At 41.3% G+C, this 23,046-nt stretch overlaps 1 protein-coding gene and 1 pseudogene across 2 annotated transcripts in view; both read left to right on the top strand.

The window, feature by feature from the left end:
- ZBTB34 (zinc finger and BTB domain containing 34) overlaps positions 1-10,038 on the top strand; it is a 28,456-nt gene extending 18,418 nt beyond the window's left edge. For both annotated transcript variants that reach the window (XM_020984947.2, XM_020984946.2), the window contains exon 4: positions 3,419-10,038. In XM_020984947.2, coding sequence (XP_020840606.1) covers positions 3,429-4,943 — 1,515 coding nt within the window. In that variant the 5' untranslated portion in view covers positions 3,419-3,428 and the 3' untranslated portion in view covers positions 4,944-10,038. The remainder of the gene's footprint in view (positions 1-3,418) is intronic.
- A 12,409-nt stretch (positions 10,039-22,447) lies between these two features.
- LOC110207315 (adenosine 5'-monophosphoramidase HINT1-like) lies at positions 22,448-23,046 on the top strand (annotated as a pseudogene).

Genomic DNA, 23,046 nt, shown 5'->3' with positions numbered 1-23,046 from the left:
CCCCAGAAATGTACAGAAATGTCAGCCAAAACACTGTGGTCAGTAGAAAAGGGAACCACCAGTACTGGCCAGAGCCAATACTGGCAAACAAGTCACTATTATCCCAGTAAAACCAAAGAAATATGGTCTGCAAGGCTCTGTGTCCAGAGACAACAAGAAGGAAAAGCTCCCCTGCTGTGATGCCTGAGGATTGGGCTAATTTCCATCTGAACAAGCACAGAGCAACTTCTACCTTCTGCTAGCTGAATGTCCCAGCTTTGATGCAGAGAACCCCCCAGTGGAGAGATTCACAACCTTCCTTTAACATAAGGCCTTCCCTCTCCTGCTGCACCTGGTCTTTGAAGGAAGACAGAGAGGAAAGTCAGTGGGGATTGGGACTTTCTTTTCCCGCTTCACCCTTTTTTTGCCCAATCAACAGCCTTTAGAAGGAAGAGGAATAGTGAAATGTAGCTTTCCATCTGATGGTATGTCTTTTATCTAATACTGTACTTGTCTCCAGCCCAATCTGCAGCCTCCTTTGGGAAGAGGAGGGGTGTTTTTGACTTAATGATGAACATTCTCACACCTAGTCATATCCCACGTATCCCAATGGTTCTGAACTCCCATAGATGATCATCTTCTAAACTCTATTCCGTATTTCCCATTCCCCACCTCTCAATTCCTTATTCTCATCACCTTCTACCTTCCCACTCTAAAGTTTAAAAAAAAAATCTCTTTCCACTCTGCCTTCTAGAATGCCTGTTCCGTAGGTAACAAACTTCTTTGTTCAAAATCTTTTCTTTCCCACTACTTTCTACTACTCCCACTACTCCCACTACTAGCAGTTATTGAAACCTAGCTCCCTCATAAACACAACTTCCCTGGCCACCCTTTCTGTTTCTGGCTACACACCTTCCCTCATTCCCTTCAGCTGACTAGCCAAAGCCAGAAAGTTGTACTCCTTGAGCTCCCTATTGCCACTTTCATCTCTGCCTTCATCATTAAGTAACTTATCCTCCTTTGAAGTGCATGCTATTAGTCTCTTCCACCCAAAAATCCTGGTTAACTATTGTCTACAGACCTCCAACTCACTCTCGTTTCTTCCTCAATGACTTCAGTATGTGGTTCACAATTTTCTGTCCTCCTTGACTCCTGCCCTCATACTGAGGAACTTCAGTATATATATTGACTCTCCTCAAATACCTTAACCACTCACTTCCTCAACCTATTCATTTCCCATGACCTCTGCCTCCCCTTAACTACACAAAAAAATGGTCATCCTCTTGCTCTTAACATCACCCACAATTACCTCCGTGTTCCAGAATTCTGAAATCCCCTTATCTGACCTAACATTATCTGACACTTACTGGCTTTCCACCTCTCCCTCTGCCTTTCCTTGCAGAAAGCCTATTCTTCATCCATAATGTGATGTCCAGTCCCTTGACCCTTCTCTCTAAGGCCATCTCCCCTGCACTAGCCATTCTCTCCTCTTTTCTCCATCTTGACCCCATGTTGAACTAATTCAACTTTACACTGTTCTGTCTTGAATCCGTCCTTCTCCCGCAGCATCATTTCGCCACTTATACCCTCCCATGCCAGATCACTCCCATCCCCTCTCCTATACGTGTTCTGTTGAATGAACAAGGAGAAAATAATGCAGCTGTTCTGAGTGGGTACAATACAAATTTATATTACATAACCTCAAATGGCCCCTCACTGTTACCAGGCAATCCTGTTATTCCTCTCTTCTTACTTCAGTATCCCACTCTCCACCATAGCTCTTCCAGACCTTTTTCATTCCTCCTGAAGCTATCTGTGTCTCTTCTCCCCAACCCTCTCAGTTAAGAACCTTGCCTCATTTCAAAGAAAAAAATTGAGGCCATTCATTATAAACTCCCTTTTTCCCATCTCACATAACTTTTATGCCATCTGCCACTGTCTCTTTTCATCGTTGTCTCTCATGATGAGATGGCGTTATTCTTTACCAAGGCTAACTTCTCTACCTGACAGTTTCACCTTTGCCACACCTCTTGAATATGACCCCTTCTCTTCTCTGACACTGTCACCACTCTGTTGCAGGCCCTCCTCACCTCACACCTAGATCGTTGCAATAGCCTGCTGGTCGGGCTGCCTCCCTCAAGTCTCTCCCTACTCCATTCCATCCTTCATTCAGCCACCAGAGTTATTTTCCTGAGTCGCAGGTCTGACCATTTGCTTCCTACTAAATAAATTCCTGTGACTCCCTGTTATCTCCCGGATCAAATACAAAATCCACTTTTTGGCATCCAAAGCCCATCATAAACAACACATTACTCCCTGCTACGTACTCTTTACTCCAGTGACTTTGAATGAACACACAGAAACAACACAGTTAGGTGTTAACTATATCAGACTCAGCAGAGAAATAGAGAGTTGAGGGAAGGTAATACCAGTGAGGGAATAGTTGGAACTGGAACAAACTTCCTGATCTGGAAAGGAGGATTAAAAGGAAAAAATAAAAGCAAAGAATTTGAACCTAAAGAAGAAGGAAGGCACACTCGTGAATTAAAGAATGGCTGCTGAATAGTAGTCTATGAATAATAGAATATTATTGTGCCAGAAGAAATGACCAAATAAAGATGATTTCAGAGAATCCTGTCTAGTGTGAATTCATACTTCACATGAAGTATACAGAGGCAGGAAAACAATTCATGCAGTAAAAACAACATTGTATAGGAAAACAACTTTAAAGACACTATGATTAGTGCAATGACCATCCCTCCAGAGGACTTAATGATGAAGCATATTACCCATTTTCTGACAAAGAGGTGGTGGACTTAAGGTGTGGACAGACACATACCTTTTTGGACATGACTATTATGTAGATTTGATTTACTCATTTATATTTATTTGCTATATGGTTTACTTTTTCCTCTTCTTTTGATTTTCAGTGGGGTTAGAGGTCAGGGCACAGGGAATGTTAGCAATAGTGATGCCACGAAAAAGAGGGCCATTGAAACACTTTTTAAAATATAGAGAAGAAAGCACAAATAAACAGAACAGTTTTGAAAATGTGTGTGAGATACACACACACACACACACACACACACACACACACGTATATAAAACCAAGCAGTATGAAATAGTCACGGGGGCAGAGCCAAGACGGTGGAGTAGAAGCAGTGACTTTGCTTGAGCTCTCTCTCAGACCCCTCCAGATACCTGTAAAAAATGGCTCTAAACAAATTCTAGAGCAGCAGAACCCATAAAAAGACAGAGTGAAACAAATTTCCAGAAATAGTCACAATTTATGTTTTGCATGTATAGAAGTGCTCATTTTTTGATGTTTTAAGTTTAGAGTTTTTAAAACTTAAAAAAGTTAAATGAAGTCACTTATAGTTCTAAATCTTAGTCTTCCCTCTTTTTCCCTCCCTATTCCTCTTTCTCTCTCTCTTTCTAGATTACGCTTCATGTCAGTAGAAATGGACAGCAGCAGTTTTATTCAGTTTGACGTGCCCGAGTACAGCAACACAGTTCTGAGCCAGTTAAATGAACTCCGCCTTCAAGGAAAACTGTGTGACATCATTGTGCATATTCAGGGGCAGCCATTCCGAGCCCACAAAGCCGTCCTTGCTGCCAGTTCTCCCTATTTTCGTGACCATTCAGCATTAAGTACCATGAGTGGCTTATCTATCTCAGTGATTAAGAATCCTAATGTCTTTGAACAGTTGCTCTCATTCTGTTACACTGGAAGAATGTCCTTACAACTGAAGGATGTTGTCAGTTTTCTCACTGCTGCTAGCTTTCTTCAGATGCAATGTGTCATTGATAAGTGCACACAGATCCTGGAGAGCATCCATTCAAAAATCAGCATTGGGGATGTCGACTCTGTTACCATTGGTGCTGATGAAAACTCAGAAAACCGCAATGGAGTTAAAGAGAGCAGCTTCTTTGCCAACCCAGTAGAGATCTCGCCTCCATATTGCTCTCAGGTGCGTCAGCCAACCGCTGGCAATGATCTACGGATGGAGGCAACTCCAAGCAAATCTCTGCGTGGCCGCTTGCAAGAAGAAGGCCACTCAGACCGAGGAAGCAGTGGGAGTGTCTCTGAGTATGAGATTCAGATAGAAGGTGACCATGAACAAGGGGACTTGATTGTGAGGGAGAGCCAAATCACAGAGGTGAAAGTGAAAATTGAGAAATCAGACCGACCCAGCTGTTCAGACAGTTCTTCATTGGGTGATGATGGCTACCACACTGAAATGGTAGATGGTGAACAAGTGGTGGCAGTGAATGTAGGCTCCTATGGTTCTGTGTTACAGCATGCATACTCCTTTTCCCAAGTAGCCTCTCAGCCATCAAGTATATCAGAAACTTTTGGGAACCTGAGCAACTCCAGCCCATCCAGGTCTATGCTAAGTTGCTTCCGAGGGGGCCGGGCCCGCCAAAAGCGCCCCTCCTCTGTCCATCTGCACAGTGATCTGCAGAGTTTGGTACAAGTATCAGATGGTGAAGCTCTTGTGAATAATCCTGGGTATGAGAATAGCCCTCGGGAGAGGAGTGCACGAGGCCACTGGTATCCATACAACGAAAGATTGATCTGCATTTACTGTGGAAAATCCTTTAACCAGAAGGGGAGCCTTGACCGGCATATGCGACTCCATATGGGGATCACCCCTTTCGTATGCAAGTTCTGTGGTAAGAAGTACACACGAAAGGACCAGTTGGAGTACCACATCCGTGGCCATACTGACGATAAGCCTTTCCGCTGTGAGATCTGTGGGAAGTGCTTTCCCTTCCAGGGAACACTCAACCAGCACCTGCGGAAAAATCACCCAGGTGTGGCTGAAGTCCGCAGTCGCATTGAGTCCCCAGAAAGAACAGATGCATATGTAGAACAGAAAATTGAAAATGACGCCTCCAACTCAGAGGCAGGGCTGGATTCCAGTATGGAAGTTCACACAGTGTCTAATGCCCCTGACTAAGATTTAAATAAGTGCAACCCAAAAAAAGCACACTCATCAATGCATTCAAAACATTTTTGCTATAGGTAACTCTTAGCCCAGTTACTGACCTGACCACCTTGAAACCTAGTAGGTGCACAGTAAATTTTCCCAAGGTTTCTAAATAGCACACTTTGCCATTTTTGTTCTTTGCTTCCAAGGAGACTTGGATATATGTGTGTTGAAAGAGCTTAGAATCCGAAGGGCCGAAAATACAGGGAAAACATGGGCTGATGCTGTTCCTCTGGATGAATTATTTCAATCCCAATTCTGGCAGTAGCATAGCTAAGCCAGCTGGGTTCACCCTTCCTTTACTACCCAGGGGCACATATTCTCTCTCTGTGTGCATGTAGGTTTTTATGCATGTGCATGGAGAGAGAATAGCATGTCCAGATGATCTGATGATTACCTTTTAGAGTTGAAAATTACTTTTTTTGGTAGTTAGAAAATTTATACATATATATATATATATAATATATATATATAATAAAGCATTTATTATATATATTACATATATACATTCTTAAATTTGCTTTTATTCTGGTTGAGGTGAATGTAAGAGGAATATGTAAGTTAATATAGTGTGTACAGGGCTTTTTGACTCTTAATCTCATCTCTACCTAATATATTTTAAGACCTTGCTCCTTTATCCCTTGAAGAATGTTGTTTGGTTTTCTTATATATTAATCATAGCGTCCAAAAGTCAGCAAAGCAAATGATACTGTTTTTTATAACTCCACTTCATAACAAACACATAAACCAAATGCCATAAATCTATTCAACTCTAGTTAGAATTGTTTGGAATTTTTGTTAGTTGTCCAGTTGGTAAGCTGGATGACATGTGGTGCTGCCCTTTTTTACACAGCTGTAATGTAATTATCCAACCCTAAAGTAACAGTGGTTTTAAATGTTTTTACTGGCCTAAGAATCTACCTTCATTTCGTACTGTAGAAACCTAAATACCAGGTAACTAAATCAAATCACTCTACAAGATGAGTCGCTACTCTCACTAAAGGAAGAGGGGGTTGTAACTCTGACTATATCTCCACACAGTGTTGATATATATATTTTTGTTGTTGTTTTCTCCAGACAGCCAGTTCAGGTGCATAGTAACTTTCTATATTGCGGTTCCTTGTGAAACTGCGAAACTTGGAAATTTGTACTTTTTGTAAAGATATATTCTATGGGAATCGCAAGCAATATGTCTATCTTGTGTGCTACACAAAGCCACAGTGGCTTCCCCATTCTTTCAGTGGCTAATCAGTGTTTCCTGCTTAAAGAAATCAACCATAAGAAACCCTCTTTAAGATATTTTGTGTGTGTCACCAAATATTTGTGTGTCACCCATTTTCGTTTTATGTGGTGCTACTTTTATGTTGAATATCAGTTAGGTCAGTATAATATAAAAAAATGTGAAACCTAATGGTGATAGTGAATTACAAGCAACAGGTTTTCGTTTTTGTTTTCGTTTTTGTTTTTCCTCTCTCTTTTTAGTTTGCTTGAAAAAGAGACCTCAAAATCTTGTGCTGGCAAACACATTACTGTATAAGAACAGATGTGATCCCTATTTGGAGATTTTTTTATTCATTAGGAAATGTTTTTAGTTCTCTACCGAGTGCTCATGTGTGCTTATAGTGTACCAAAAGATGCTCTACACAAAAAAGTTGATTTGGTTTGGTACTGTATATTCTGGTCAATCAAGAGTGAGTCATAAGTCATGAGCAGGTGCTCTGGAGGTTGCCATGAGGATGGCAAGCCTTCCATAAGCTCTCTTCTGGAGTAGTAACTTAGCTCTGCAGACTTGCTGTGGAAAAACTTGTCAGCTGAAAAAGAGTAAAAAAAATTTTGAAAATGAGCTGTGATTTAGTTTACAGGATTACTAAAAAATAAAAAATATATATACATATGTATGTATACATACAAAAAGTATATGTACATATATGTTTGCTGGTTTGCAATGCTTTTGTGGCTCTTATAAATTAAATAGTGGGTTTTTGTTTTTAAGACAAAAAAAATTCAAGCCCTCGTCCATAATGACCCCTTGTGGGGTGTGGCTGTGTGGTAGCTGCTTTCTTTAAAACACAGTGTCTGCTAACCTTATAACCAGCTGCACTATGGATCAGTGTTACTACATACAGATTACACTATCAATCCAGCTGCTCCAGAGGAGCAGTCTTTAGCTAAATCGGGTATATAATATGCCTTTTTTCCTCTTAAAACTGCCTAAATAAGGGGTTTGTTCTCTCCCTGAAGCACTTGTATAACTCCTATTAAAGCTTGTGCCTCACGGGGAGACTGGACTCTTAAGTGTTTACCCAATTAAATACATTCTGGGGTTTCAGGTAAATGTTTGTGATGTTTTTTCTTACATGAATGAATTTTTGTTTTGTTTTGTTTTGTTTTTTAAAGAAATTAAATGCAAAAAAATTGTGTTTTGATACAACTAAGTATGTGACAAGAAATGGCCAAATCAAGGACACAAGAGGTCAGGCTCAGGGAACCCCCTTCTCTTTTCAGGCTTGGAGCCCTTGGGTGGGTTTCCATAGCATTTTTTGGTGAACTAAGGCAGGTTAGGAGAAGGGAAGTTTGGGCGGCACCTTGTATGTCCTGGCTCTTGTCATTGTGTCACAGTCTTAACCTTATTTAAATGGAGTTCTTTGTATTTGTAAATCTATTAAACTGGTTTGAGTTTACCAAAGAGTGACTTATCCAAAATTGTCTCTGACAAAAAATATATATACATTGCTTTGATTGTACAGTTCAGGTTCAAAACATTGTAATGGGACTGTTAAGGGGCAGGAAATTGATTCATTTTCTCGATAATAATCATGATTCAACATATTTGCAAGTTCCACTTGCCTCCCATTCATGTTGCTAACACTTTACCCTTTCCACTGCTAGCAGTGTTAAGAATGAATTCTCAAGCCATAACACAGTACTGTAACCACTCAGCAATGCTTTGGAGAACACAGACATCTAGGCCAGCGTAGGGCTCCCTCATCCCTTGGAGCATTCCTGAGGTCACCTTCCCCAGTGTGAAGTCTGGTAGAAGACGAACTTCCGATCTGGCAGCAGCAGTTAAATTGTGCCTTGTCACATGAGGATGTGCCAGAGAGGTTGTCATGACCACAACCTAGACACATTGTCTACCTGAAGTTCATGTCATCTCCTCAAAGAAGAAATACGCTGAGTGGTAACTGCTTAAAGCAACTTTTTTTTAAAAGTACAGTACCTATTTCTGTACAGTTTGGGGTTAACACAGTACTGTTTTGCATTTCATTTATAACAGATGCAGAAGTCAATAAAATACTACAAGTGATATGTGAAATCTTTTAACAGTCAAATATATCCTGAATTCATATAGGCTTGTTCATAATTGAGTCTCTTCTTGAGCTAGCTTTTTCAATAAATAGACAATGTGAAGACAGTGACAGCATCCTTTTCTATAGCTATTTAACCTGTTATTACAAACTGTGAAAACAAAGAATTTTATACTTTTGCTAATGTTTGTGGTTTTAAACAGTTACTTTGGTTCTCCTAATCTGTTCTCTACCGTATCATTTCTATAAAACCTGTAAATACATTTAGAAATTATATTTGTAAATACAACATATTATATGTTTCATTTATTTTTAGTGAGTGGAAAGACTCATGATTGGATTCTGCCTTTAATTTTTGTTGTATTAGCAGAAAGGATACTGTCAGTTCACTGTTAAGCAAAATATACTGTAGAAGTAAATTGATTTCTAGGATTCTTCCCAGGCATGAGTAGGAAACTCATGTTTTCCAAAAACATAACCAAGTCTTCACTTTGCTCTTTAGCCCGAATGGTAAGGCCTGTGTTATAATTTAAAAAAAAAAAGCCCAAAGCATGGGAAGAACTTGCAGAAATACAAAATAAGGGCTGGGTAGGGGAGGGTGAGAATTTATGTGAATGAGCTTTACTTTGAAGAAATCAGTGTATTTTATTTGAATAGCTTTTTATATTAGTTACTGTGATTCTTTTATTACGGTATTCTGAAAGGGTTTCCTGTGAAGCCTCCTGAAAGGGACTCAAATATGCAACACCGAATCTATTTTCCAAGGGAGTGTTCCCCTTGGATGGTGCTTCTAGACTGGTCAGGGTTATTTATTAAATTTTATATATGAAAAGTATTTGGGAATTGTGTAAATTCTTTATATAAATCTAGTTCATAAATCATAGATTTCATAATTGCTCAGTGCAACTGAACTAGAGGTTCAGGAAAGTCATTCACTTTGTTCCAAGTTTATAATGGCTATTGTGCATTTCTTACATATCTTGTTCAAAAAGTGCCAGTGTGATTTAGCTGCCTCTGCCCAACATGGGACTCCCCAGGCCAGGCAATGACCTGCTTTCTCAGGATTCTTGAATCTGTGTGAAGACTGCTCGGCCTAGCTGAAAGGGAGCCAGGGACGCCCCACACTGTCCCAGGATTTTGATCAAGTGGAGCAATGAGCCTTGCTTAGGACCCCCTAAGCATCTGCCTTTGTGGTGGCCACAATAAACCTCTTACTGTCCTTCCTCAACAAGTATGCTGTGAATTCCATCTTTGGACTTACGTCCAAGGTCTTGGTTGTTGCCCTGACTGTGTAGTAAGAGGTGAGTTAAATTGGTTTGTTATCAGAATAACCATTTATTAATGTGAAAAGCATCTCTGGCCACTTTTCTTGGTAGGGCTAACATTCTCCATTATAAATGGTGGAACAATCAGAATGATTTAACTCTCAGTGTCATTATCTTGCAATATAAACTGGTAACCTCACAAGTCCCCACTTCATCGCCACATGAAGTAATGAAGCTAGCTAAGCTGATGCTGTCAGGACAGTAACTTGCCATAAGGATTCTTTTATAAGCATGAATTTAAACTATTTATTCAAATGCTATTTTACTCTTGTACCCATTGGGTTTTAGATTTGTGACACGGATACTTCAGTGCTGCTTAATTTTGTTTGGATGAATTCTTGGTTCTTGCTTGTAAATGGCTTTTTTTATGGTATCAATAAAGTCAATGGAAATTGCTGTTTGTAAATAAAAATTGCTTATAGAGCAAAAGTAGCATGGGCTGACTTTTTATATTCTTCCTGATTGTCCCAAGTGTCATTTATTCTGACATCCATTCATTGAACAAACCTGTTTTAGGAGCTAACTGAAGAGGCAGGAGAAAATTAAAGTTTTGGTAAAAGGGGTTCCTTGTTCTCGTGGAACCTACATTCTGGCAGAAGGGTTGATGGGACAAACTGAACTAAGAATGGTTTTTACATTTTAAAATACAATAAAAGTTAAAAACTGTAAAGACCATTCAGGCAGCATTTGGGATTTGATGGCTGACACCTGTAGTGGAAAGGGAAGGGAATGAAACAAGCATTTATATAGACCCAGTGTTCCAAGCATTTACGAATACCTTATCTGATCCTCACGACAGCCCAATGATGTAGGTACTATTATTATCTGTTGTGGAAACTCAGGCAAACAGAGGCAAGGTGACAAGACCAGGGTCACATGGCTAGTAAATATCTGAGGCCAGATTTGAACTCTGGTCTTCCTGACTCCCAGCCCAGTGCTCGATCCACTATGCCACCAGTGTTAAAAAATGGAGCTAATACTAGCCTGGATTCTGGTTGTATCATTTCCATTCCACGATCCTGATGTTTCCTTGTCTGCAAAGTGGAAGTAATACTGCTGTTTGTATTACTTACCTCATAGTCTTATCCTGAAGGAAAGCGATTTTTGAGCATTAAAGTACTATAGAAACATGAGCTACTAGTAAGGCGTTACATGGAACCATGTAAAGAAGTATAGAACAAAATGCATCTACTGGCCCTGACACTGAAAAGGTTTTGATTTTCTGAAGGTTAAGCCATTGTCTAGGGCTTAGAGAAGAGAAGCATGACCTACTGTTTGTTCTGCCATGAAGTGGTAGAAAGCACTGGTTATGAAATCAGAAGAGTTTGAATCTTTGCTCTTTCAACTACCAGTTGTTTAACCAGCTGTTTCCCCCTTTCTGGGCCCCAGTTTGCTTGTATAAGAAGAATATTAAAGTATTTCTTCCGGTTCTAGGTCCAATGACCTTAGTGTTTTGCAAAGTTTACTGATTGCCAAGGGTCTTGGCTTTACTTTGGCACGTATACTGCAGTGTTGGAGCATGGGTCTCAACAGGACAACTATTTCATCGTCCTGTCACAGGGTCAAATCCTCCACAGACAGAATAATGATCTTTTTTCCCCCAGTGGAGACTCTACTTACTTCATCTTAAGGTTCTGTGCCCCTTATTTAAGTCATTCATGTCTAACCTGATGCTTTCACCTCCTGGAGGTACTTCACTTTTTGTGTTGAGTGAATGCACAGTCACTGATGATCCACTGATGAGACACATACGTATATGCATACATTCACATATTATTTGAGAGAAATTTGTGAATGAATCAATACTTATAAGGATCCAGTATTTCCTAGACTAATTACTATCAACGAAACTAGAAGCCCTATTACACCTTAGTCTTTGTGAGTTGGTATGACCATAATAATAATAATAATAATAATAATAATAATAATAATTGATGACCAAACTAGTAAAAAGCCTCTTCCAGCAGCTCAGCTAGTCCTCAGAGGACAATCCGTTTGCTAGATCTGTAAGCAAATGCTTACCAACTTGGTTGGACTGGCCAACTAGTACCTGTCCTGGGGCCAAGGACAAGAAGATTTCACATAGAAGCGAACGTAGCAGCCTCAAAGAAGCACAGTCCAATGTATTCTGGTAAAGCATTCAAAAGCTCCTCTGTCACTTCCACACTACTGGGAGGCATTGGTGGAGGCCTCTAGGACAGTAAATGGGATCCATGCTGCAGACAAATAGTTTGTGTGGAGCTTTAGAATCATGGGACTTTTCTGCAGGTCAAACTTCATAATTAATTCCTGGGCTAAGTATTGACATTAATTTACATTCCTTGAAATTTGTGACTGAGTGGGGTGGAGAAACCAGATTAAATACTTCATACAAACCACACATGGATACATTGAGTGCCAGTCTATAAATGAATATAGCTTTATGATTGACTGTTAAGCTATCCAATATTTTAAGGGCATGTAGCACACCAAGTTTTGAGGATTCCTCTCCTGTTGAGTGCAGTTCTCTAGTTAAGGTTACAGAGAACCTCTGAAAGGAGCATTGTAGGGGAATAGGGCAGAAGACAATCAAGATGCCTGGAACTGAGTCTTGGCTCTGCCAGTAAATGGCTGAATGACCTTGGTCAGATCATTTCCCCTCTAGGGTCTTAATCTCTCCATCTGTAAAATGACATATCAAAATAGAAGGCCCCTGAGACCCTTGTTCAGTTCTGATGACCCATGTTCTAAGATGTCTTCCTAAAGTGGTAGAGTGGGAAGACCTGGGTTCAACTTCTGCCTCTGACACTCACTACCTATAAGTGACTTCAGGCAAGTCACCTAACTTCCATGGGCCTCGGTTTCTTCATCTGTAAAATGGGAGGATAGACTAGATAGTTCTAGCTCTATAATTCTATGATATAACCCTGACAATCTATGTTCTAAGGTATCCATCATAAAATATTCCAAGATCTTGGGTCTAAAGAATGGACTGTTTATGGCCAGGTACATTCTTCTCTTGGTCTTAGGGTCACCTATAATGGTGATTCTTCTGAGATTGTGCTGTTCAAGTATTTGTAGACATACAGCATAGCTAGCTAGCGTTTATACAGTGCTTTAAGGTTTGCAAAATGCCTAACATGTTATAAGAGTAGGTGCTATGGTTTTTTCCCCTCATTTTACAAATGAAGAAACTGAAGCTAAGAGAAGTTAAGTGACTTGTCCAGGGTCACACAGCAAATGTTTGAGGCTGGATTTGAACTCAGGTTTTCCTGACTCCTGGCCCAACGCTTTATCCTAGCTGCCCCATCAAGGGAATGCTCACTCAGATGCTCAACGGGATCTGTTATTACATCAGAGTATCAGATCAGATCAAGATCTTCAAAAAATGCAGATTAGAACCCATCCATCACTGTTCATCTTCTGTGCTTCTTGTACATGTCCTCCCATAAGTTTGACATGGTGGTCTACCCAGTATGCTAGAGGCCTTCCTCCAATTTGTCATTCCAAGAGAATAGCACTGGTATTCAAGGAAGGTCTTCTGTAGCAGCAAGCTGCTTAGAATCATTGAAAATGCTTCATGATTTCCTAAATGTTTCCCAGCCTAATGTTCTCTTCCTACTCAGTTCTGGACCCATGTCATTAATCATTGGTAGAATTTATCTGAGACATGCACTAATAAACTGATTTGACATCCTGTGTTGTATAATGGAAAGAACATTGATTTGATATCACCTGGCATGAGTTCAAATTTTGGCTTCGCTGCCTATGTAACCTTGAACAATGTAATAGCTAGTATCTCTATGATGCTTTAACATTTGCCAAGCCCTTTACATATATTATCTTGTTTGATCTTCATAATAACTTTGTGAGGAGCTATTATTATTCCCATTTTACAGATGTAGAAACTGAGGCTGAGGGAGATTAAGTGACTTGTCCAGAGTCACAACTAACTCAGAAACACTCCGTGTTTTTGAGTTAGGATTTGAGCTCAGAGGTTTTTGACGACAAGTGCAACATTATACACTGAGCCACTTAGCTGCCTCAAGCAAGTTTCTTAGCCATTCCTCCCCTTATTTGCAAAGTGAGAGGTGTGGACTAGATTAGGGATTCTTCACCCTGAATCTACAGACCAACGATTCCCCCCCACACACACTTAATAGTATTTTATTTTTTCCAATTACATGCAAAGATAGTTTTCAACATTCACTTTTACAAGATTTTGAGTTCCAAATTTTTCCCCTTTGCCCCTTCCCAAGACAGCATGCAATCTGATATAAGCCATACATGTATGATCATATTAAACATCTCCACATTAGTCATGTTGTGAAAAAAGAATCAGAACAAAAGGAAAAACCATGAGGGAGAAAAAACAAAAAACAACCAAAAAGGGAGAATAGTATGCTTTGATCTGTCTTCATACTCCATAGTTCTTTCTCTGGATGTGGACAGCATTTTCCATTGTGAGTCCCTTGGAATTGTCTTAGATCATTGCATTGCTAAGAAAAGCTAACAGACCATAGATTTCAAGGGGGTCCATGAAACTGGACAAGAAAAAAAATCAGATCTTTATTTTCACTCGTCCCTAACTGAAATTTAGACTTTCCTTCAATTTTGAATGCAGGCAACAAGCCTGAGAAGAATATGTAGGCTTTGGTAGACTGGCAAAGGGGTTCAAGACTCCAAATTAGTGAAGAAACCCTAGCTAGCCTGGATGATCTTTACGGTCACTTCCTACTCTAAATCCTATCATCTTGACTTTCACATGTTATAATCTGGGTAATATTATGTCCTTTACAAACTTCAGTGTTTTTTTTTTCCTCTCTAAGGTTTGGTAGGTATATCTGTACAATCAATCAGTGAACATTTATTAAGTACCTACTGTGTTCTGGGCACCACTCTAAGCACTGGCAATATAAAGCAAGACAAAAGCCAGTCCCTGCCCTCAAGGAACTCACAGTCTAACAGGGGAGACAACAAGCAAATTGCTATGTACAAACAAGTTCCATATGGGATAAATTGGAGATAATTAAGAGAGTGACTGCTAATTTCATTGAGAAGACTGAATGGATGTTCCAGGGATGGAGGTAATCAGCCCAATTTCATCCTTGGATAGCAACATCTGAAGAACCTTGCTATCAATAGGGAACCTCTCTCCTTTGGGAGTTTTCTTGTAGGACACCTTCCATGGAACAAGGCAAACACTTTGGGCAAGTATCTATCCTTTATTTTATGCCTTGCTTAGTGGTGATATTCAGTGGACCTTGAGCAAAATTACTTCTGCAAAATTAGATCCTGAAAATTGCCTTTTGTCTTCTGAGAGTCCCAGGTGAGGCAGGCTCAGAAATAATGGCAAGATGAAGATGTTATCCATTGATCTCTGGGAAACTGATTATGACTGATCTTTTGACCAGTCCCTTTCTTTCTCAAGTTGCTTGCTTCCATCTTCGTACTCCCGGGACAGTTCTAAGGTATGCCTTCCTCTGACAGCCACTGCCCCCTTACTCCTTTCCTTTTTCTTCTCTGTTAAAATGTCTTTTTTTTTTTCCACGGAGGTGGAATTAAAGGATTAGCACTACCTCTAAACATCTCTCACCTCTGTACTTTTCTCTCTATTGCTAATATTCTGCACATTCCCTCACAACCATCACTCACCTCCCTCAGACTATTGTAATAGTTTCCAACAGATCTTCCTTTTATCTCAGACATGCATATGTCCCCTTTCAATTCATCTTTCTTATGCTTCCAGAATCATGTTTCTTAAACCTAGATCTGGTCCTTTTACAGACCTGCTTAAAAATACTCAGTGATTAAGCAGCCACTAATTGCCAGGCACTGTGCTAAGTACTGGGGATACAAAGAAAGACAGGTATTTAAGACCTTCCACAGTCTGGCACTATCTGCTCTTTACTTTTCTGGACTTGCTACACCTGCATGCATCCTATGCTCTAGTCCAGTGGTGGGGAACCTTAGGCCTTCTAGGTCCTTGGGTGCAGCCTTTTGACTGAGTCCAACTTTTACAGAACAAATACTTTTATTAAGGAGATTTGTTCTATGAAGTTTGGGTTCAGTCAAAAGGCTGCACTTGAGGGCCCAGAGGGCCACGTATGGCCTTGAATAGCCAGGTTCCTCACCCCTGCAGTCTAGTCCAAATCAAATACTCATGTCTTTACCTTTTATCTAGAATGTCCCTACTCCCCCTCTTCACCTATTGAATTCCTACTCATTTTTTAAAGCCCAACTCAAATGCCACCTTCTTCAGGGAGCCTTCACTTTCCCCACTTAGAACCTCAACACTTTGCTTGGACTTCTTTTGATAAACTTATGTATTAAAATTAATTGTGTGTTTGTCACATCCTCCTACTAGACTATGACTGCTAGACTAGACTTCTACTAGACTTTGGGGGGGGGGTCAGAATAGTTTTTTATCTAAATTATGACCCTCTCCTAGAGCTGAGCACCGGTTCTTTATAGAGTAGGCTTTTGGTGCGTATTTATTGAATTGTACTGAAAGTTTAGTGCTGACTCAGGAGCTACATTTATCCCTTTTGTGTGATTATAGAGATTGGGAGAAAGGACTCATTCTCTTTTGCTCTTTGCTGGTATTAGCATTCACATCTCCTTGCAGATCTAACCATCATGCCCCATTCACGAGCTCCTCTCTTCAACCTATCCATCCCATTGGGAGCTCCTTCTCTCACTGAGAGTTGGGATATCCCACTAATTACTTTCATCCTAGAGGGGCTCCCTGCCTGCCTGGTCTGTCACTCTTGCGGCTGGAGGAGGCTTGAGTGAATTTGCTGGTTTTACACCACTTCCTTCCTATCCTTACAACATACCTACTTGTGCTTGCCTCTTTCCTCACCCCCACCCTCATCACCTTTCATGGCCACTGTCTTCCTCCTCACTGCCTACTTCTTTGCCAACCCCTATCCTGTTGCCAAATTTCTGGACTCTGCACCATAACTCAGCTTTATAGATACTGCTGCTCTCAATCTTCTATTTAATGGACTATTTGTAGCACATACTAATCTAGAGTTGTCTTTGCTTGAACCTCTCTTCTGCTTTCTCTGTGAGTTCAAGAAGCAAATTCATCTTTTAAATCTATGTAGCATATTTAGGCTCTGGGCTCACTCTCCCAAACCTAACTCCACTGAAAGGTTGGATACCCAGAGCAAGGAGGGTTGGGGGTGGGGAGACTCTGAGGGACTATGAGGTTCTAATGCTATTATTCTTTGAGCACCCACCCAGTGTATTTCCCTTAATAGCCTTCAAAGAGTTATATAATCTCAGTATCAGTCATCCAGCCAGTGGATGATAGCACTCCAATATAATTTTGACCCATTGGTTATCTCCTTAATAGCATAACTAATTAATATCAATTTTTTTTTACAAAGAGATAATTGCTGAAAAAATTTCATCTGTTTTTGCCTTTTGTATGTATATTCAATTCTGGCTCAATAGCAGTTGAAAGGCTTTTCATTACCACACAATAAGCCGACAGGAAATAGAGGTTCTGAATGCTCTGAATCAGAGAGGTAAAAGACTGACCCATCATCTTGGACTTCGGGAAGCAGATTCACAAAACCTTGCCAGGGGGACATGGGCTGATACTACACAGAATAGACTATATGTGCTACAAGGATTGTACCCTCATTGACCAGTCCACTCATTACATAAATATGCAATATGTGTGTGTGTATAAGTATAAATTTAATAACCGTTAGCAGAAACAGATAAATATATAAAACAAAGGACCAAAGATTGTGCTGGATCCTTAGGCTTTCACAAGACAGGACCAAGTTCTGCCAGCACTAGTTTATTTGATTCCTATCTTCCATCTAGGGCTGTTTATCGCCTTTTGTTTATTTGCACAGATCTATGTGGTTATGAAGCAATCCATATTCTACTTCCGCTGTTTGTTTTCAAATAACCATTCCATCTCCTTAGTAGGTTTTGCGAAGAGGAAAGAATCCTTTTCTTTACCATTATTGGCATCCTGATCCTGCCCAGTTCCAGACCAATGACCATCTCTAGGAAAAGCTAGAAATAGTCTAGATATTTTAGCTTTTTTTTTAGTAAATACTTTCTACACTTTCTTCAGTACTTGATCGCTTTTCTTTTTTGCCCAGTGGTACTCCTGACAGAGAGGAAATCCAATTTTGAGATTCTGTGATTCCGGAGATCAAAATGGAAGGAGGAGTTGAATTTAAGCACTATGGCTTTGGGCAGGGAAAGTGCTTAGGGCAGGGATGGGGAACCTACCCCATTCTGTCAAGTTTGGATTCAGTCAAAGGGCCACACCTGAGGACCTAGAGGGCCACATGTGGCCTTGAGGCCGCAGGTCTCCACCCTGGCTTAGGGGCCTCCCCAGGACTCTGCATACCATACCAGGACATAGCCTAGGTACACCCATACCATGTGTCTAAAGATACTTCCATATGTGATTCCCCACAGTAGACTCTCACTCCCACCTCCTCAGTGTGGGGTGCTCATCTGCCTCAGACCCCAGACCCTTTGAGCAGCTTATCACCCTTTTCTATGGGTCCCACTGACTGAACTGAGAGCGGACTTTTGAGCAATATTTGAAAGTTGGAGAGAAGCAGATTTCAGACTCCTAATTTCTTAGCTATTTGAACAAAACAAAAACAAAAGAGATTCTTGGAATCTTCTAGTAGAAGCTGTCAGAAGGGTCTTGGTCACGTATTGGTTGGACTAGATGGCTTTTGAGGGTCCTATTAACTCTGCCGTTCTTTGACCCTGATTTTGCAAAATTAGGTTCTTCTTAATCCTGGCTCTGCAACTAACTTGCTCTGTGACTCCTGGCAAGTTAGTGCATAATTTATCCCTCTAGACCAGTGTCCTTATCTTTGTTGTTCTTCAGTCATTTTCAGGCATTTCTTACTCTTTGTGACCCCTTTTAGGGTTTTCTTGGTGGAGATACTGGAGTGTTTTGCCATTTTCTTCTCCAGCTCATTTTACAGATGAGGAAACTGAGGCAAACAGGGTTAAGTGACTTGCCCAGGGTCATACAGCTAGTATGTATCTGAGGCCACATTTGAACTCAGGAAGATGGGTCTTCCTGACTCCAAGCCTGGTACTTTATCCACTGTGCCCCCTAGTTGTCTTTATTTACAAAATTCTTTTTTTTTTTGAATAGATGATCTCCAGCATCTCTTCTAGCACTAATGGCCTATATTCTATGATCCAAAGTAAGGGTGGGGAACCTGAAGCCTCAAGGACACAGGTGGCCCTCTAGGTCCTCAAGTGCAGCCACCACACTTGAGGACCTAGAGGGCCATATGTGGCCTTGAGGCTACAGGTTCTCCACCTCTGATCTAGGGGATGGCCACCACCTTGGGTCCAAGTTACATATGAAACACATGGGGATACTTGATGGAAAGAGGGGAAGTCTCAGGGGGGATGGGATAGCAATCTTCAAGGAGATCACATGGGAGAGGGATTAGACATGTTCTGTTTAACTTCCTAGGGCAGAAAAGAGGCAAAACCCCTTCCTAATGATTAGCACCTTTCCAAAGTGGAATGCATGGCTGTGGGAGAAGCAGCATGATAGTGGAGTAGAGGTAGGTGTCAAACAGGTGGTCCATGAGACCCACAATACTCTTAAGTACTGCCTGAACCTGATTAAAATGTAACTGGGAAATATTTAACCAAATAGGGAAAAAATACGATAAACCATAGATAATGTCAATATGTAGTTTTCCAAGTCCACACGTGGCCCACAGAAATCCTTAGGTTTGAGTTCGTGGCCCTGTTTCTATTTGAGTTTGACACCACTCATGTAGTAAATAGGGCACTGGACTTGGAATCAGAAAGACTTGGGTTCAAAGACTCCCCAGGCCCTTAGTAACTGGGATCTTGGGAAAGTGAATCAGGCTCTCTGTGCTTCAGTTTCCTCATCTGTTAAATGAGGAGCAGACTCTCAGGTACCTTTCAGCTCTAAATCTGAGACCCTGTGATCCTCTGGGTGTGCCCCTCATCAGAGGTCTTCAAGGCAGGGCTGACTGACCGCCTGCCAGGAATGTAGCAATAGGGATTCTTTTTCAGATACAGATGGGATCTCAGCGCGGGAGCTGTTGAACTCCCTGAAATTCTGGGATTCGGTGTAGGGAGGGATGGTGGTGAAGGAAAGAGCAAGGTGCTCTAGAAAAACATAAGAGGATCTTTCCTGACCCCAAACTACCTCTGAGGAGAAGATTGGTGCAATTTGAACTGCCCTCAGGGCCGTGGAGGGATAGAGTAATAAAAGGGCAGAGAATCTTTTTTTTTTTTTTAAATTAAGCAGGTCTTGGGGAGCAAAGTTGCCTAGTGGATAGAGCTGTGGGCCTAGAATCAGGAGGATCTGAGTTCAAATCCAGCCTTAGACTCTTAGTAGCTGTATGACCCTGGGCAAGATACTTAACCTTTGTCTGCCCCAGTTTCCTTAGCTGTTAAATGCAGATAATAATAGCACCTATCTCCCAGGATTGTCATGAGAATAAAAATGAGATAATATTTGTAAAGCATGTTACAAGCCTTAAAGCACTATGTAAATGTCGTTCTTATTATCATTATTGTTATCATTATGGGTGGGACTGGATATATCTAATCAAGGAGGAGAAGGGGTCTGGAAAGGACAAAGGGGATATGAATGGCTCTGTGTGTGGATGCATCTGAGGAATGGAAAAGGGGATGAATCTGTCTAACAGGAGAGAGATGAAGCCCCTGATTTTCACTGGAGGCATTTATTTATAGGAGGCTGGAGAACTATTTGTTTGGAATGTTACAGAGATTTGTAGAAGTAATGTAGTGCAGTGGACAGAATGCTGGGCTTGGAGTCAGGAGACTCGAATTCAAATCTTGCCCCAGACAATACAAGCTGGGTAATCCTGGATAAGTCACAGCTTCTTTGGGTTTCCTCAGCTTTAGAATGTTGGAGGTGGGGGTTGGACTCAAAGGCCCTTTCCAGCTTTGTATTTAGATGTTCTGAGGAGAGTCTCTTACAACTGTGAGATTTTGTGATTTTATGAACATTTTGAAAGGTCTATCATGGTCAAAAAGGTGTCAAACTTATTTTGCTGGATGCCAGAAGGCAAAACTAGAAGCACTTGGTAAAAGCTGCAGAGGCTCATTATGAGGATAAACTTCTTAACACTTAAAAAATTTTTTGGATGGGAAATATGATTTTATTGGTAGAGGGAACTCTCACCGAGTAAGCTTCCTTTACTGGTGTGGGGAATTTTACGGAGCATTAAGGCATTAAATCACTCACTCAGGGTCACTCAGCCAGGATGTGGCAGTGGTAGCAGAGGCCATCCCCCAAACCATTATACTTCTAACAATTAAGATCACTGAGAGGTAGAATGGGCTGCTCAGGTGACACTGGGCTCACCATCACTGGAAGTGTTCAAACAGAGACTGGAGGACTACGTTTCACAAATATTGTAGGGGAGATACCTGCTTCAGGCCTCATCTGGATTAAATGGCCTCTCCCTTCCCTTGTGGCTCGTACAGTCTTGTGATCCTTGATTGGAGAGGATTGTGCTTCTGCATAAGGGAAGTGAGGGGAGTGATGCTGTGAGCATAAATGAGCCTGGTGAGGAAGAAGCAGAGGCCCGGAGATGGCACAGAGGGAGAGAGGGAAGGATGACGGTTGGGCTGGGCTCTCTGGTTTCTCAAAGTTTCTAGAAGAGGGGAAGGAACTAGGTGGGTTATTAATACCTGGCCCAAGGCCAGAATTCTGAAGTGTGATAGGCACTTGTGGACTTCACAGCCACTTACAGCATGTCTGAATAGACACTAGTGATCCCAAACAGACATGTTTGAAGTCCAGTCCAACGTTGTTCATAACCAATCCCTGTTCTGGCCAAGTCCTGATATATATACCCTGATTCTCTGAGACCAAACCCAGGCCACATTCTTAAAAGGTCTGCTGTGGGAAGGGGGCAGAGATGCTTGTGTTCATGCCCCTGATTGATTACTTTGGAAGGGTGGAGGGTGTGTGTGCGTGTGTGTGTGTGTGTGCATGCGTGTGTGCATGTGTATGTGTGTAAGTGTGCATATCTCAAGAAGGCAGGACTTCAGACTTTGCAGAGCATTTGTTACTATTGTTCCAGAATGGGTCCGCTTTGTTCTGAGGGGGATTCTCAAGGAATGGACTACATTTCCCAGAGGATCCTGCTGCTCCCAGATAAGAAGTTTCAGGGTACCTTGGTATGTGGTAGGAGATTTAGTCCCCCAGCTGGCCTGAGACAGGAACCTGATAAAACAGTCATGGAAGAAACTGGCTATATCCTGACTTAGTCCGGTGGCCAGCTCTATATCTTGTGCTACCAGATTGTATGGAAGAGGGGTGCAACAGCAGGGATGAAGGATGGGGCATTCTTTGGGGTTGGAGTTTGTCTCATTGGAGGGGCTGCTTGGTTAGACTCCAGGCCCATAGCGTTTGGGGTTTGCTCCTTCAGCTCGTCCCTCAGTGAAAGCATAGGGGGTGGGGTAAGAGGAACAGAGGGGATATTTGTACCTGGATAGATTTGATTTGGAGTCTGGCATATCCAAAAAGAGCCTGAAAAGGCTATGGATGCCATATGCAGTGATATATAAAAGGTCTTATGGAGGGAAACTGCAGGATTGGAGAAGGGTCAATGTTGTCCAAGCAGATCTTGAAAACTCTAGATCAGTGAGATTGATTTTGATTTGGGGCAAAATTCTAGTATGTGTTAATGTAGAGGTGGTTATAGAATGTCTAGAAGAAATAAGCAGTGATCACAAAGAACCATTGTGACATCATCAAGAATGGGTACATTCTCTGCTGCCCCTGTAGCTATTACTTGTTTCCTCCTTTCCTCCTCTCTCTCTTTCCAATTCTCTGCTTTCTAGAGCTGGTCAACAGACACTCTTTCAGTGATGGCAGATGAGATCAGCAAACCTCACACCAGCTATCTGAGAAGAGACGTGATCTTTGGGAAAACAACTCATGAGGAAATCCCAGCCAACATAATTTTTGAGGATGACCAATGTCTTGCTTTCCATGATGTTTGCCCATAAGCCCCAACTCATTTCCTAGTGATACTGAAGAAACCCATTCCCTAGACATTTGTAACAGAGGATGATGATGGAAGTCTTCTTGGACATAATTGTTGGCAAGAAATGTGCCAGTGTGGGGCAGCTAGGTGGTGCAGTGGATAAAGCATTGGCCCTGAAGTCAAGAGGACCTGAGTTCAAATCCAGCCTCAGACCAAACACTTGACACTGGCTGTGTGACCCTGGGCAAGTCACTTAAGCCCAATTACCTAAAAAAAAAAAAAAGAAAGAAAGAAAAGAAAGAAATGTGCCAGTGCTCTGGGCCTGAAGAGGGGATACCAGATGGTGATCAATGAAAGTGCAGATGGGAGACAAACAGTCTTTCATATCCATCTCCATGTACTTGGAGGCCATCAAATGAAATGGCCTCCTGGATAA

The sequence above is a fragment of the Phascolarctos cinereus genome, unplaced genomic scaffold (genome assembly GCF_003287225.1).
Source record: "Phascolarctos cinereus isolate Bilbo 61053 unplaced genomic scaffold, phaCin_HiC Scaffold_2;HRSCAF=192, whole genome shotgun sequence".
Classification (NCBI taxonomy): Eukaryota; Metazoa; Chordata; class Mammalia; order Diprotodontia; family Phascolarctidae; genus Phascolarctos; species Phascolarctos cinereus.
Note: the sequence above shows the minus strand (reverse complement) of the source record. Positions and strands in the feature narration are given on the sequence as shown.